This window comes from Thermobia domestica, unplaced genomic scaffold (assembly GCF_964235325.1).
Source record: "Thermobia domestica unplaced genomic scaffold, izTheDome1.hap1.1 HAP1_SCAFFOLD_269, whole genome shotgun sequence".
NCBI classification, from domain to species: domain Eukaryota; kingdom Metazoa; phylum Arthropoda; class Insecta; order Zygentoma; family Lepismatidae; genus Thermobia; species Thermobia domestica.
Genome location: NW_027655984.1, coordinates 185,838 through 203,629, shown reverse-complemented (window position 1 = coordinate 203,629; position 17,792 = coordinate 185,838). Strand labels below are relative to the sequence as shown.

Genomic DNA, 17,792 nt, shown 5'->3' with positions numbered 1-17,792 from the left:
CCTTCTATAAAACGCAGCCTGAGTAGGACCAGCTATCAGTCGACCAACTGATCAACTAACCAACACCTGCTCCGAGGTCGCATTGGACTAGGGATACACCAGTCCTTAACCCGAGGTCGCATTGGACTAGCCATCCTCACCACAACCAAAACACACCCCTCCTTTGAGTGGTCAACAAGAAGAAAAGACCCTATTTATTCTTTTTAAATGAAAGACATTGTACTTAGGAGTTTTATATTAAGTTGGTGAAGGGGAAAATGACTCGCCCGGACCGTTATTTTGTCTCTGCCTATAGAATCACTGCATGGTGATATGCTTCGGGAGTTTTCTACGGGGCGCTCTTTTTATTAATTTTTTAACAAGCACTAAACTAAAGAGGTCAATATCAAAATTTATCTAAATCTCGCTATCTCTCTTTCCTTTTTTCTTCACCTTTCCTGAGTGTGATTTTATGTCGGAAACGAGGTCTGGTAAACAGACATATAAGTCAAAAGACAACAATAATACAAACATGACAGAGGGTGCATCTCATATATCTTTTAACATGCCTCATCTTACGAAATATTCAGGACACGTGCATGAGGACACAGAAAGATTTTTCATGTTGTTCGACCATATGGCAACCATGCAATCATGGTCACCAGCTACAAAGAAGGAAATCTTACCAATATACTTGAAGGACACGGCATTAGATCTAGTGTTACACCTTAAAAACCAAAACCAATTCAGAACGATGTCTTATGAAACTTTAAAATCTAAATTAGTTGCACTAAGTAGACCAAAGATTCCATCATACAAGGCGGAACAGGAACTATTCCAAGTCCAAAAAGGAACAGATGAACCCATAGATTCGTATTTTCTGCGTAAACTCCGAGCGATTAGACAGTTAATACCAGATGCGTCAGAAGAACAAAAGATCCATTTCTCTCTAGGATTACAGAGATTTTCTTAACAAGATCGCGTTAGAAAGATTTGAAACAGTAGACGCCTTACAAACAAAACTGAACACCTTAGAAGCCGCCAATGACCTTTTGCGGAGAAGAGAGCATGCAGAGCTATCACAAACATTGCACACGCTATACGGCCAAAACTCTATATTTAACCCACACAATCTATCGTACATATTACCAACAGAACCAAAAAGAACGTATTCTACACAACAATCATACCACCATACCTATCCTATACAGACGCAGCCTGTCATGCAACCAATGCACAGTTACGTACCTGCATCTCAACAGCAATTTAATACCTATCAATCGAATCCATCTTTAAAGACCTCTCAATCATCAGTACCTAATCTACAAGAACTATTATAATATGAGTCAAGAACCGAAGACCGTGCCCCATCACGAGCAAAATCCTCCACTACATGATCTATCTACCTTGGCCAATAAAATGACAGAATTGACATTAGTGATAGCGCAGTCATGCTATGGCAATCAACCAAAGAATAGAAATCACGGATATAAAAAGAGAAATAATCAATACCGTAACAAAGGGAAGAAAAAGCAGGGACAAGCCCAGAACAGTCAGCACGCCACACCTGCGGAGGATCAAATATTAGTATGCTCGATATGTCGAAAGCGCGGGCACGGAGCCTCCATTTGTTATAAACATCCAAAAAACGTGTACGGCAGCCCCTGGGCAAGGGGGCCGACAGTTAACATCATCCGAAACATGAGGAACAGCAAACAGAAATTAGTGAGCACAATGACACAACTTACGAAATCCCTGTGATAGAAAAACAATCAGAACAATTAGCAAAAAGACGCGAAAACATCACTCTAGAAGACAAAAATAATAGATCGAACATAACAATTAAAACTAAATTAGGAACTCGAAACGCAATAATTGATACAGGAAGCACGGTTTGCTTATGGCCTTTAGAATCTTTGCCATCCGGAACAGATTTAATTCCATTTCAGACAATAGTGAAAGGAATTTCAGGAAGGAATATTAGTTTAAAGCAAATAGCACTAATAACACTTAAATTAGGACAAACAACATTCAGTCATAACTTTCGCATAGTTAATAGGACGATGCCAACAAATTTAGGAATTGACTTTCTCCAACGTACCTATTCCACGATTGACTTAAACAAGAATATAATTTCTTTCTTCAAACGTCCACGGAAGCCTCAGTCACCAGCTGAAAACAAGGAAGATACACTGTCAGCTTTTACAACTCGCATTGTAATGCAATCACATCAAGACTGTTTATACGTGACTGGGCAGATAACACTTCCTCCTCGTTCACACACGTTCATTCAAGTGACAGGGAAAAAAACACCTGATGCAGAATTCCTGTACGCATCATTGCTTCCTGGAATACTCGAGAAACATAGATTAAGTGCTCTTGACCAAAAGATGGACGTAAGCAAAATGACAATTTTAATTTCAAATCCTAATAGTAACAGCGTTACTATAAAGAGGAATACCCCAGTGGCGGTTCTAGAGGAAGGGAATAAAATATCTTTTAACGCTCTAGAAACACCACATTTTCTAGAAAAAGCGTACCAGTTTACAACAAAAGAAGAGACTGAAGAACGGTGTTAAAATACACCGAAAAACTTTTCAATAAAGAGCTCTTTGACGTCAACCCCAACTTAGCCAAAAAGCAAAAACAAACAGTTTATGAATTATTGTTTAAGTATAGGGATGTTTTTACGTATGCCCCTGACGATATTGGATATTTTAGGGGATATGTACATAAGATTAGGATTTCTAAGTCTACTGTATTTCACGACCGTTCCCCACCAATACCAATTTATATACGGGATCAGGTAGATAAACAAATTCAAGAACACATTAATGCAAAAATAATTAGACCCACAGAGAACAATGAATTCTGTTCTCCACTTCTGGTGCTCCGCAAACCTAACACACAAGAATTTCGGATGGTTCTCAATTTACGGAGATGTAACAGCTATACCAAGTATCTCTTCGTTCCATTTCAATCTACAGAAGACGTTTTAAGCTCTATAAAAATAAAAACCATCACAACAAGTATTGAACTTTCTAGTTCTTATCACAAAATTTTGCTGCATCCTAACAGCCGTAAATACATGACCTTCGAGCTCAATCATAACAGAAAATCATACGAATTTTTAAGGTGCACGATGGGCTATCGGACCTCAAGTCAAGGGCTCAGTATCGCAACGAGGATGATTTTAGAAGGACTACCCGATACGATTACCAGTTTTGCGGATGATATAATTTGCAGCGCTTACAGCTTTCTACAGCAGTAACAGGATTTAGAATTACTATTTAAAAAGCTTAGAAAACATGATTTTCGTGCATCCCACAAGAAAACATTTAGGTTACCAAGAGCTTCACGTGTTAGGACACCTCGTTAGTGGAAAAGCTATTAAAATATCACCTAAAATAGCAAGGAAAATAAGAAATTTCAACTAGTCAACTACAAAACGGATTCTCAAAAGTTTTATTGGGTTGTGTACATATCTTAGAGCACACATCAAAGATTTCACAATAAAAATGAACCATTCCAATTAGTAACTTTCAAATCTAAGTTTAAATGGACAAAGGAGCATGATATTGTGTTTGAACAATTGAAAGAAGACATACTACAAGCTCCTCCATACTCTCATTTCGACGATTCTCTAGAAATTCGCGTGTATAGCGACAGTAGTCAGATTCAAATAGGAGGCATACTCGCTTGTTATGAACAAAACACTTACACAGAGTAGGTAGTTGCCTACTGTTCCAGAAGACTGAAGAAAACCGAACAGAAAGCTAATATTTGGCAAAAATAATTATACACGCTCATATATACCTTGCGGAAATTTAGTTACAGTAGAGCGTCGATTATCCGAACGTCGGTCAACCGAACGACCGCTTAACCGAACTGTGTACTCGCTCGCACCTGTTACTTACCCACCCTACCGTCCATCATCCCCCTCACTCCCAAACCAAGTTTCCCACAGTAGTCGCCGCACTGAGCCACCGCTGGCGGAACATTGCTTCTAATGGGGCCTTCATAAGGCGCTGCTGACCGGCCAAGCCGCCAGTCGCTGTGTTTCAACAATCAGCACACTTCTTTTTATGAATAAATTTACTGTACAGTACTTCTTTTTGGCAAATAAACATGTACAGTTCGATTATCCGAACAAACCAGTTTTCCGAACACCCATGTCCCCCAATTACTTCGGATAATCGACGCTCTACTGTACTTTTCACTAAATAGAAAATTCCATCTCTATGTGGATGCCAAATGTACAGCTACGTTGGATACACAACCGATAAAGTTGGGAAGTATACCAGATGCAAATTATTCCTAGCCGACTATGATTTCAATATTCAGTATTTGCCAGGGTCCAAACATCCTGCAGACATAATTAGTAGGCTTGAACAAACAAAAGACATCATGAAGGAAGAGAATGACGAAATTAGCGAAGAAAAAGGTGAAGATTATCATGTCTTTAGATTAAATAGTCTTCAAGTTAATACATTACAAGCAGAAAATAACAACCTTGTACCAAACAGAGCAAAAGAACAACGCAAAGACAATTACAAGGACATCATCTGTCTTACAGGGAAAGGAACCTGACAAGATTTCCAGTTAGATCGGCAAGATTTTTTTCTCTCAAAGACGGCATATTATACAGGAAACAAAATCATCCTGATTATGGTTTATTACATCTTTTATGTATACCCAAGACGCTAGCCAACTTATGGTTTACAACCTTTCACCGCCAAGCAACGATCTCTACTTTGGGTTTACAAAAACATATAAAATCGCTATAAAGAAATTTTATATGCCGCACTTTAAGAACTACCTTGCTCACAAAATACGCAGCACGTGCCCGGATTGTCAGAGATTAAAAAAAGCTACCAGAAAAGTATATGATGAACTGGGTTCATTACTCATTACCAAGCAAAGAGGGACGAAATAAATACATATTAGTAGCCACAGAATTAGCTACACGTTGTGTTATTGCAAAGACAGTGAACACAATAAATACCGAAAATATAGAGAATTTTTTAGAATATGACATCATTCTAAAATTCGGATAATCTAAAACACTGTAATGGGATCAACATCCAGTCCATGGAGTTACTCGTTCACAACACCTGGCAAGGAAGTATGATTTCGCCCATAAATATTCACCAGCATATAATTACGCTTCGATTGGATTGATAGAACAAATCAACAAAATTATACAAAATTGTCTCAAATTTTTTGTTCAAGAGCATCATACGGATTGGGAGAAATAGCTACCACACGTTATTTTCGGCATTAATACTTACATACAAGGTGGGACCAAATATTCAGCTAGCTTCTTATTATTTGGATACGAACCTAGGATCCCGAAAGAATGCATGCTAGAATCTACACAGCACATACAAGTTGACAAGGATAACTTAATTGCTATTAGGAAGAAAGTGCAAGCTAACCTGGAATAGGCATATATCAAACAAAAGAAGTTTTATAACAAACGCCACAAACGGACACCCTACAACCCAGGAGACCTTGTTCTAGTATATTTCCCTACAAGATTCGCCTACCCGAACATTTTACCATTCATTATGAATGGCCGGCAAGAATTTTAGAGAAGCTTAATCCAAATTTATACCGTGTGGAATTACCTCCTAAATTCAGGAACAGAATTCAAGAAATTGCGGTGGACCGTTGAAGCCATTTTACGAATATCAAACTGAGGGCATATAAATTTAAGACCTAGAGACAAATAGAAAAAAAAATACAATTACACTTACCCAATAAATACTAAAATGTATAATCCTTTTTTCGTTTAGGAACTTCTTATTAAGCCACACCGTAATATGGCTCCTCCTCCTATCACGAGTAGTCCGTCTATATTCTCAAAAAATTGGTCACTAGCTTTTCTAATTTTCGCTCTTTTATCTTTTTGAGGTATCTCAATCCACTTATGAACTTTCTGCAATGTATCTTTTTCACTTTATTTTTCTTTAAAGCCTTGTATACCTTTTTAATAAGCCTAACAGTCACTTCGACCATTTTTCTCGCAATACTAAACCAATATAATAAAATATTGCTTTTTCTTTCTTTCGTAGGATGAATCGGATAGCTAGATCAGCGATTTGCATCTGCATGCTTCTAAGTTCTACAACCTTTGGCAATGAACTCATATTCCGACAGATGGGACTCACAGTTGGTTATTTATTAACTATTAACCAATTATTAACTATGATGACAAAGAATTTGTACCGTATCGCCTGCATTTACTTCTTTGCAGTCCGACTCAAAAATGAATCATGTTCCGGATATGAACATTTAATCAAATTATTGCATTAAAAGAAAGCACAATTTATTAATAAAATTAAAACTAATCCCATGTGATTTTAGAGAAGGATGTTCACATAGACACAACAGAATGATATTTAGTCTTCTAATGGGGCTCACAAACCTAGCATTTAGTGGATATTTGCTATATGAAGTCCATAAATTAAAAGAACTCTATAAACCTTCTTAAATGTCAGACGGAACACCTTAATTCACAGATTCAGGAAATTAAAGAACGCAAGTTTCGACTAACCCACATCATCTCTAACTTCACAGTAGCAATCGAAAAACTGGTTTCTCAAACACATCATGAGATTTTACAATTAATGTGTACCATAGCAACAAATGAGCGATTTTTGATTACTCTCTTAAACTTTCAGTTTATAGAGCAACATTTCGACTTAATAATACAAAGCATATTGGATAACAGAATTATTGACGCACTAATTAAGTCAACTCTTGCTAATAATATTATACAGGGTAACGCAAATTTAAGAGGCAGGGACTTTTTTTTTTATCAAACTTCCAAGGCATATCTCGTATCTTTTGATCCAAAGAAAGCAAATTTAGATATCATATTACGAATTCCCATCATACGAGACAGTAATTATCATTTTCTACGTAAAATATTTAATAGTGGATTGTTGACAGACTCTTCTTATCTCCGTCAACAAACCCCAGAATTTGCTATGTGGACGTCGGCAGGGATTTTTTAATTCGATGTTTCACTTGGACAAACACACCGCATGATAGAAATCTGTAAATTTCAAACTCAAGCAAGATCACAGAAAACGGATTGCTTACATAATCTCATCTTACGAAATATAACAGCCAACTGCCACATTAAACCTTCGTTATCAAAAGCAGAATAATTTTATTTGTATACTCCAACGAGACTTCTACTAACAACAAGGAAAGTAGTACGAATAGCTCACCAAAGAAACCATATAGTTGTCACAGGTGAAACGGATCACAACTCTTAACTAATTTCTTTACATATAATGATTATGAATATATTCAGAGATCCTCAACTGACTAACCAGACATACGGCCAATTTCACAATAGAACACCGCACACTTCCTATCGATTATAATTTTAATTTTACTTTCAACCTACAAAATATTCAACAAACTGTGACATCTCCTCAAGCTTTACTTCAGCAAGGACGAAGCAATTTACCGAATTATTTTTCCGAATTACATTTACACCATTCTTTTCCTTGGACCACTCTCATTATTTCTTGTATTTTATTCATTCTTCTCCTTACTATAGGAATAACTTTACATTTCTTATATAAACATTTAAAAGAACACCAACACTAAAACCATCTTTTCCTTTCCAGAAATACGTTCCAGGTTCTAATACCGATAATTCTCCTCGCCTTGGCTCTAATAATAATAATTTATTTGGACCTCATCTTTTATAAGACCCGTTACAAAAAAAAAAAAAAAAAAAAAAAAAAAAAAAAAAAAAAAAAAAAAAAAAAACTAATCGACTAGACATATCTTTACCATTAGAAAGACTTAACTCACCGGCGCCTACTACTAAAGTTGAGATTCCACCGATACAAACTACAAATACAGGATGTAACGTAAACATAGATACCAATTTAAACTAACTATTAGTGAACTAGTATATGTTAGCTATTTTCGTATTTATTAACTACAGTGATGACACTTCTGGCCACTCTGAGGAAAATGATACAGACTACTTTCATCGTGCTTAGATGGGACAGAACCATAGTGTTATCACCATTACATATACATATCACAAATTTTCAGCTAGTAATTTTACAGTGTATTATAGTGTTTACAGTGTCTTTTACAGTCTTTCCAAGTGTATCAGTGTTGTGGTACAAATGACTTTCATTAATGACAAAAGTGTATCTTTGTCAAAAATAATCTTGCAGATTATTTTTTTTCAGTATGGGGGGTGTAAGGATCCCCGAACACAACAAAAGCACATGTCAATACAACATGTGTTCTTGATTACAAACTATGAATCAAAACGAAAGACACAAAATCAAGACCGCGGAGCCCGAGGAGGAACGAACCACCAAGAGGCCTTCTATAAAAACGCAGCCTGAAGAGGACCAGCTATCAGTCGACCAACTATTAAGTAACCAACACCTGCTCCGAGGTCGCATTGGATTACGCGTACACCTTTTCTTAACCCGAGTCGCATTGGACTAGCGATCCTCACTACAACCAAAACCTCACGAAGCTGCCTTGGACTGACGGGGTTTTCCTTCAAGACTCTCCAAAACCTTGCAGGTGCCTTGAAGACTGCTTTGAGAGAAGGGGCACCATGCTAAATACCATCTCCTTTACCTGGTCAACAAGAAAAGACACTATTTATTCTTTGAAAATCAAAGACATTGCACTTACGAATTTTATAATAAATTGGTGAAGGGGAAAGAGACTCGCCCGGACCGTTATTTTGTCTTTACCTATGAAATTATTAGAATATGTTACATAGTTTGGTGCCGGGAGTGATCGGGAAAACAAATTAATTTACAAGGTAAGTATCAATGAGCTCATATCAAAACCTACCGTAAAATTTCACTCAGAGGAAGAAAGTCCCACAGAAAGACTACACACAAAAAAGCAGCTGCGTTTTTGAAGTGGAATTAACCAAAATGACAGATTGAAATGTCGCGCATCCATGTCGCCAATTGCACAATACGTTCAGTACCACAAATTCACCAATTTATCTCAAACTGCCTGTTAATAATAAAAAGTCACACCAATTTATCTCAAACTGCCTGTTAATAATAAAAAGTCAATAACAACAATGTGGGTACATACTAAACCTAAGGGTAAGTCCTACAGTAAGGTGAACCTTGACGGCAGCCATCCTGAAATCCGCCATCTTGAATGCAGGTCAAGTTTTGTAAATAGGAATAGGGCAATATGATACATGATTTTGGGCTAGAATTTAAGCAGAAAAACAATGGTAGTAATAGTTTTAAGCTACGTGTATTTGGTGAAAAGTTACAGGCATATTTATTGTGTATGTTTCCATGTGCACAACTCCCGAATGAAGCAGCTGTCCAACAATTTGTAAAATACAAAAATATAGGAAACACCCTCTATATTTTCCCAATTTGTCCCAAATGTTGTTGAGCAAAGCTACACACTTGTAGGAGATTAGTCGGCAAATTTGGTCCAAATTGGTTGAATATGGGCGGAAATACAAGCCGAACAAAATGAAAATTCCATTCGAAAAGTACAAAATAGTTTAAACACCATGTAGATGTTTTCTGATGATTTGTTTGAAGTTATGGTGGTCACAACTAAATACTTTTGAAAGACTACTCTGAAAATTTGGTTTAAATCGGTTGAATAAGAGCGGAGATAGACCAGATAATACGAAAATTTGGCCAAAATCGCTGATAACAAAATCCTTATATTAAGTGCTGTATGTGCAATTTTCCTCTGATCTGTCTCAAATTTTAGTAACGTTTAGTTACAAATTTTAATTATATTTCAATAGCGACAACTTATTTTTGGCAAGCTGCTTGAATTCATAGTAGAATTCATTCTACAAGAAGGTTGTTTTCATCACCAACTAGCTCATCCAGCGGCAGTGTCGAAGAATCAAAGTATGAATCAAGAGCCCAAAGAGTACCGACATCTCAACGTAAGAAGCTCAAATAACGTATCATTTAACGTCGCAGACCTACGTTTCTTTGTTAGATATGATGGATATAACAGCAGAATTACCGCCAAATGATTTCTTCAAAAGTTTGAAGCTCAAGTCAGATTACAGGATATCTCTGAAGAGCAATACCTAGACGTTATAGCGCACCTGCTAGATAGTTCCGCGCTAAGCTGGTTCGACTTGGAACAACATTAATTTCCTAAAATGGACACGTCGTTGATTGATTTTTGTATCCGTAAATTCATTAGTATGAAGGAACTTCAACCCCAATTATCTGACCCCATGCTTCTTGCAGGCTTACGTCGTCTATTACCATATAAGCATCAACGAGCCATTCTGGGGATAGTATAAACGACTTCATTGCAGCTCTAAGCAATATAGAAAATTGTTAAACTCACCTTAACAAATATTATGTAGGACGGAGTAACGATTATATTCAAGCCCGCAATAATTTCACGAGGAACCACGGAACTAATAACTTGAATGGAAACTACGCAATGAGAAATATTCGATCTTCAATCACAAACACCTCTAGATCTGAAAACTCTCGGGGACGACCTAACAGAGATAATACTTGAAGAAAAGCACCTAGCCAAGGAAGGAGACATAACGAGAGAATTGAAAGAAGCTCAGAAAAAGATATACAATGGCGGGATAATTCGCAATACAGCGGAAGCCAGGATACCCAGGTCTTGAAACTAAGAGGAACGAAGATACAAGTCAAGCAAGCGGACTTAGCCGACGGGGAAGAGCAAACTCAAGGCAACGTATGCAGGAGGAAGAAAATTCAGGGGGATATAGCGTCCCTGGAAGAAATGCAACTTATTTTGTGCGGAGACATCCTGGCAATCAAACTCATTATGAAACTAATTTAAACTCATAAGTTGTGCTCTTAAGGGCCAAAGACGCACAATAGGCAATAGAGAACAAGGCCCAAGCATTGAAGCCAACACTTGTATACAGGATGGAAAAGAAAGTAACGAAACTAATTGTGAATCTACTTTTAATCAATCGAAAGATGAATATCCATCCGTATTATTATTATTATTATTATTTTTTTTTTAATCAACAACTACTATATATTCAACTTCCCGTGAATGGTATTATTCGAAAGACATTGTTGGACACTGGAGCCAACAAATCAATTCTGAGCTTCGATGCATGGAAATCGAAAGATATTTATGCACCCGCACTTGAGCATTGTAACAGGATGACGTTATTACATTTCACAGGTACAACCAAGCGTAAAGTGAAAGGAAAAACTGTCATCCCAATCAACTGAACAGGACATTGGATACCAGTAGTTGTGGATTTATTGAATAAGCAACTCATCTTAGGAATGGACTTCTTAACACAAATGAGAACCATCTTAAACTTACAAGAGAGTACAGTGCAATTCACTAATCCGAATGTCCAAATAATAATGGATCTTATATCGTCATTCTAGTAGTATTATTGATGAGAGTGAAGAAGTCAACGCCCGTGACGTTAGTGCACAGAATGTAATACAAGCTCACTATATGTCAAATCTGGATCGAACACAGTGGGAACGTCAAAAAGAAGTCGCAACAAATAGACCATTGAAGATTGATGCGCCGATCGACATTGAAATCGAAAATAATCACATGGAATGGAATGGATCTTCCATAACTGAAATGAAAGATGATTTGATAGACGAGGTTCTATATCAATCCAATCAACTGAAAGAAAAGGAAAGAAAGCTATTTACGAGTATAGGGATTTATTCTCAGAAAAGCCTGACAGATGCACAGTATTTGAATACGACTTGGGAATCATTGTAAAGGATCCAATTATTCAAAAACAATATTCTATTCCTGTCGCATATCGAGAAGAAATAGAAAAACACATTGAGACGATGCCAGATCATGGAAACATAGAACCGTCCATCTCACCGCATCACAGTCCTGTGTTGGCAGTTCCGAAATGTAATGGAAAGCCCAGGATATGCATAGATTATAGATCAGTCAACCCATACATATCTTTGCAACAAGTTAAATCAGGGAAGATCAACGACTTATTAGCACGTTTTCAGGGTAATCCCTATGTATCGACCCTAGACTTTGTAGGATCTTACTGGCAAGTTGGACTTCAAGATTCATGCAGGCCTTATATAGCATTTTCCTTCAATGGACAACTCTTCCAGTTTCGCCCCGTTCCTTTGGCAATAAAAAATGGATCAACAGCAATTAATGCGTGCCTTCAAATTATATTGGGACCAAGACTAAAGTCCAAAATTGTAAGTTACATTTATGATCTTTGTATTTTAGGGAAAACATTTGAAGAACACCTTAATGTACTGCGAGAAGTATTCCAAAAACTACAAACAGCCAATATGACATTCAATCTCGACAAATGCGAATTCTGCAAAACACCGATCAAATTCTTGGGACACACAACAACCCCTGAAGGGACAAGCAAGGATATGGAGGCTTTTAAACCAATTCTAAAACACCCTGTTCCAACCAAGACAAAGGAAATCCAACAGTTCCTCGGATTCATTAACTGGCACTCTAAGTTAATCTCTACTGTAGCAATTACTGCTAAATCACTATATGAACTTCTTAAAAAACAGAAATGGAAGTGGGCGAGCTATTGCCAAGAAAGCTTTTATCAATTAAAGAAATTAATCGCTGACGATGTTTTGTTAACATACCCAAAGCTTGGACAAATGTTTTACGTCCAATGTGATGGGTCAAAAGCCAGAATTGGGTGCATATTACTTCAAAAAGAAGATAGAAGGAAGCAAGTGATCGAGTATTACAGCCCCACTCTATCTACACATGAAAGAAATTACTGTTTCAGAAATTGAAAGCCCAGCGGTAGTAGCAGCAATCAGCAAGTGATGACATTATCTTATAGGAGTTACGTTCAAACAAATAGTAGATCACGAAAATGATATGGCTCAAACGAGTACGTAGCTGGAACGCTAGACTACATAGATGGGCAACTGAATTGCAAAGATTTGATTATGAAATTGAATATTGTAAAGATGAAGAAAATACCGCAGCTAATGCCCTTTCTTGAACCTTTCCATTAACTGAAAAAGAAATTGTCCGGGTTCACTTCACCAAATCAATGTTATCTGAGAGCCGGATAGTGCGGAGAGAAAAGATCCCGAACTGTCACCTATCATAAAGTACGTGGAAGAAGGTCAACCATCGGAGAAAATAAGGAAGAGAAGCTGGGACAAATTCTACAAAATAGAAAATGGAATATTGTTGGTCAAGGATTATCATGACGAAACTTTTAAAAAGATATTCCTCCTCTCTTCTTTGGTGAAAACTTCTTGAACGTTGTCACGATCATTTTGGACATTCACAATAGTCTCACAATCATTTCAGTGGAAAATCATCAGAACCGACATCAAGAATTTTGAAAGACTGCGTTACGTGTATAAAAACAAAGGAAAATGGAAGCCACATCAAAACCTCTATCATACCATAGAGATAGATGGCCCACGAAAGTTAGTCTTAATTGATTTTATGAGACCGTATTGTGCAAGCAAAAACAATGAGAGGTATGTGCTTACAGTATTGGACGGATACACTAGGTATTACATGAAACTAGGTCTAGAGGATTACATGAAACATCTAGGAAGGCCCAAAGCCATCGTCTAAGATAAGGGACCACAATTTACTAGTAAACTGTACCTACGAAGACTATGTGAATATAGAGTAAAGGTCAAACATGTCACCAGATATCATCGCCAAGCTAATCTTGTGAAGAGAATCCATGCGGAAATCGTCACTCATCGGATTATATTGTCACAACGATCACGAAATTTGGTCCAAAGAATAGAAAAATCACTGAATTTGTTAAATTACTCTGTGTCAGAATGTTTGGGTCTATCCCTTGCAGAGCTATTCCTAACTATTCGTACCGAAGTCTTACTTGTTAAACAGTTTGGAATTAACCTACAACCGAATACTGAAGATGGCGTAGATTGGAACCACTAGTTGATCCTAGCATACACCAAACAGACCAATCTAATCAAAAGGAGGAATGAGAAATATAATTTACGGCAATCGCATCGAGATACCATTAATGAACAAGGTCGTCTGTTCGTCAAACAACACAATCTTAGCAGCATGATTAATTTCAAAGTTGCGAAATTCTGCGATATCTATCAAGGCCCTTACTATTCCAGCAAAAAAATTAATGAAAGACTTGCGGAACTTTTAGATCCAAAGGTCGACAAAAGTTGTGGTATAGAAAACGTTGATAATCTGAAGTGAAACCAAAGCCCCAGCACTAGACGGCAATGGATAGAACTGGACAACACGTCAACAGTACCATTTGGGAGGAGATTGCATGCAAGAATTCCACATCCCCAAATGAGATGAACAAGACAGGCAATGCATAAGAACCGGAGGATAATGAACAAGCAAGAAAAAATAACGAAAAAATTGTATTTGTATGAATTTTACTTATGTCAGTGTAAAATCAATACTATAACGGACTTCTTAGTGATTTATTTCTTCCCTAATTGGATCTAGCAAAATACTATAGTTCTTTAATGCTATTGCATTTGTGTTCACCAGGGTTCTTGAACGTTAACAACTGTATTTTTAACTATTAATTCCCTTTTCCGGGATCCATCTTATGTCACAGATATATATATATATTACCTTTGTATTTATTCTTATTTTAATTACGTAAACAGTTAGATATAACATTCACATTTAATTTTTCATGAGCGCAGTATGCTGTATTGTTGTTTTTTCATGTGAGAAAGTACTCCCGCCATGAGACTGTCTTTTGTCTGGTGTGTAAATGGAACACTTAGACATTTTATATTCAGTGTTTTAACAACTGTTTAGCTTAGTGTCGTCTCTACAAAGGAAGAACATTTTACTATTTTCTACAGATCCACATAGCTCTGCAGACACAAATAAGTTATTCTTTCATTTTATTTAGTTTGTTTATTATACCAGGCCTTTGACTCTGTATTGTTTTTATAGCCGGAACGTTTAAATAATAAATACTTCATACGCAATACTTTTCTTTCTATATTCAATATACAAAGAATATATGTTACAGTTTATAAATTACTTTTTACTCTTAAGTTTAGTTAAGTTTAACTAACGAAATATTTTTGAATTTGTCTTTCCCATATCGTTTTATGATTTACGAATATATTAACCTAACGAGTTTATAGTGAATTACCTACAAGTATTCTGATTACCAAAGGATGACGTACTGCTCGTAGCATCTCTGATACGTTTCTATCCTAGCTTTAATATCTCTTTTGGCATACTATTATATAAGTTCCATTGCAGCTGTATGTAGGTTTGTAGATGTTAAAGAGTAATTGAATATTACGAATTAGTGTTTACGTCTCATGACTTGTGGAACTCAGAAAAAGAAATGTGCAAACTACATTTAAAATTATTGCAAATACTGAAACTGCTGGGAGCTTAGAATCTCTACTTTAGTGTAATGGAAATTTATCTTATGTCACTTTGAAATTTTCTTTTTCCTATTTTTTTATATTCAATCTCATCACAACGTAACTATTTCTATCGAGTTTCAATTCTGTAGCCTTTATTTTGGCCGAAGCAAAAAAAATCCTTGGTATATCTGGATTCAAAGTCGACTAAATGATCTGCGTTTGATTGCTTCTCCTACAAAATATATTACTCTCACTTGGTTGGATTAAAACTTCATTTATCATACCTTCAATGCAGTTTATACTCTATTTGCAAATAGTATGTTGCCTAAAGAAATTAAACTATAAAAGCATGCAAAAATAAATTTACCTGGGAACCTCTGGCGTCGTTGGTTATTTTTCTCTGAGCAATCTGACATGTTTGTTGGAAAGTATCCACTTGATTTAATTGGTCCAAACATGACTTACATATATATTTCGACCACGGATCACTCTGATACACCTGCAACGAACAAGCCTACGTTAAAACGCCAGTTAATTCAAACACATACAAATATACACAAAACCAGATAAAAATGCAGGAACTTCGAAAAAAAGGAAGTCGAATAGATGGCTATCTATAGGTACTTATGTGTAATATTAGCGACGATCTGAAATATAAACACGAGATGAAAGGATAGAATTTACACAAGAAATGCTCAACAACACGAAAGCGTACTTCTGTTGCTCGCTGAATAAAGTATTACAACGAATTCTTCATAAGGTTTCTACCCAGCGATGTATTATCCGAAGAAAATGATGATAATAATAATAATAATAATAATAATAATAATAATAATAATAATAATAATAATAATAATAATAATAATAATAATAATAATAATAATAATAATAATAATAATGGATATGAAAAAGCGGCTAGAAACTTTCGAAATTTAGGTACGTAAAATAATAACGGAAACTAGATTGAACGGAAAACCGGTAGGGAAATATTACGAATAGCTACAGAAAAAGAGAATAACATTATCTAAGAAGAAATATGTTTTCAGAAAAATGATGAGGTATGATGAAAAGAAAAAACAAGAGAAGACATTATTACTGGCAGAAGGTTTTAAAAACATAACTGCTACGTCAGATAAAGAGGATAGCTGAAGATTGTAGAAGACATTATATTTTAAGAGATGTGACGAAAGCTACGGTGAAAAGAAAAATGGGACAGAATTAATATTTATTACGTCAAGATAAAGAGACTGCATGAGGAATGTAGAAAAGATTGTAATTTAAGAAAAACGTGACAGAAGTTACGGTTTAAAAAAACAAGAGAAACGCTTATTACTGACGGTAGATAATTAAACCAGTAACACTTATGTCAAGACGAAGAGCTTACCTGAGAACTGTAGTGCATGGCAGAATCTGGAATAATTAAGCATATTTACTTTCCAAATAGTATGTCCCTTATAGTACAAAAATTAACAGTATATTCGAAAATTTGAGAACATTGTAAAGATTACTGTATGAAAGTAAATGCTGAAGATAGGAAAGTTATGATAACGGAGAAGAATTATGTACAACCAAGAAGTTGACGGATACAAGTAGAGCAAGTTAAGGGCACTATTATTATTAAAGATCTGAAAGTGAACATATTATAAGTACCAAAAATAGAAACGTCGAAAATATCTTAGGAAGCTGGGAATTATATTTAAAGAGTTGAAAATTGAGGCAGAGAAAAGGTGTATCAAATGATTTGTGAGGTATATTGTAATATGTGGAAGAGAAATGTCGACATTACGTAAAACCACTAGGCACATTCGAAATGTGGTTATGGAGAAAATAAGAATTTACCTGAGTTTAAAGAAAAAACAGTATGTGAGTATTAGAAAAACAGAATAACTTTCTCTTTTTCTAAAAAAAATAAATAAAAATATTGTAGTTTTGAAAAAAAAAAAAAAAATAAACGATATAAGACATTTAAGCAGAAGCTGTCTTACCCGGTATGATTCCAAAGTTGAACCTTGAATCTGAAGACAAGGGTTTGTCGAGAAGGTTCTAAAGAACAGGTTTCAAGTCTTTGCCCGGAAATGATCTCAACTCTTCAGATGGAGAAATATATAGAGCAGCTGGACCTATATGTCCTATATATCAAAGTGCTCCGGATAGTAGATTAAGAATATAATATGCACTACCCAATGATATCCTATATCAAGGTAATAAAATCAAAACTGATTATTTCACTATACATATCCTATATTAGAGGACATATAAAGCTGTGAAAACCATATCGATAATACCCAGTCAACAGTAAGTCATATGGTATCACAACTAATGTGACTCATTATTAAGGCTACATGTGACACATTCGGTGCATTTCAATTTCTCTATTTTCCTTGATTTCACCTATATACGTTGTCAGATCCATGCGTTCCTTATATATTC

General features: G+C 35.9%; 1 protein-coding gene across 1 annotated transcript in view; it reads right to left on the bottom strand.

The window, feature by feature from the left end:
- LOC145676650 (uncharacterized) overlaps window positions 1-17,792 on the bottom strand; it is a 91,245-nt gene that overhangs the window by 47,300 nt on the left and 26,153 nt on the right. The window contains exon 3 of the mRNA XM_081747494.1: window positions 15,730-15,861. Within this exon, the coding sequence (XP_081603620.1) occupies window positions 15,730-15,861 (132 nt within the window). The remainder of the gene's footprint in view (window positions 1-15,729; window positions 15,862-17,792) is intronic.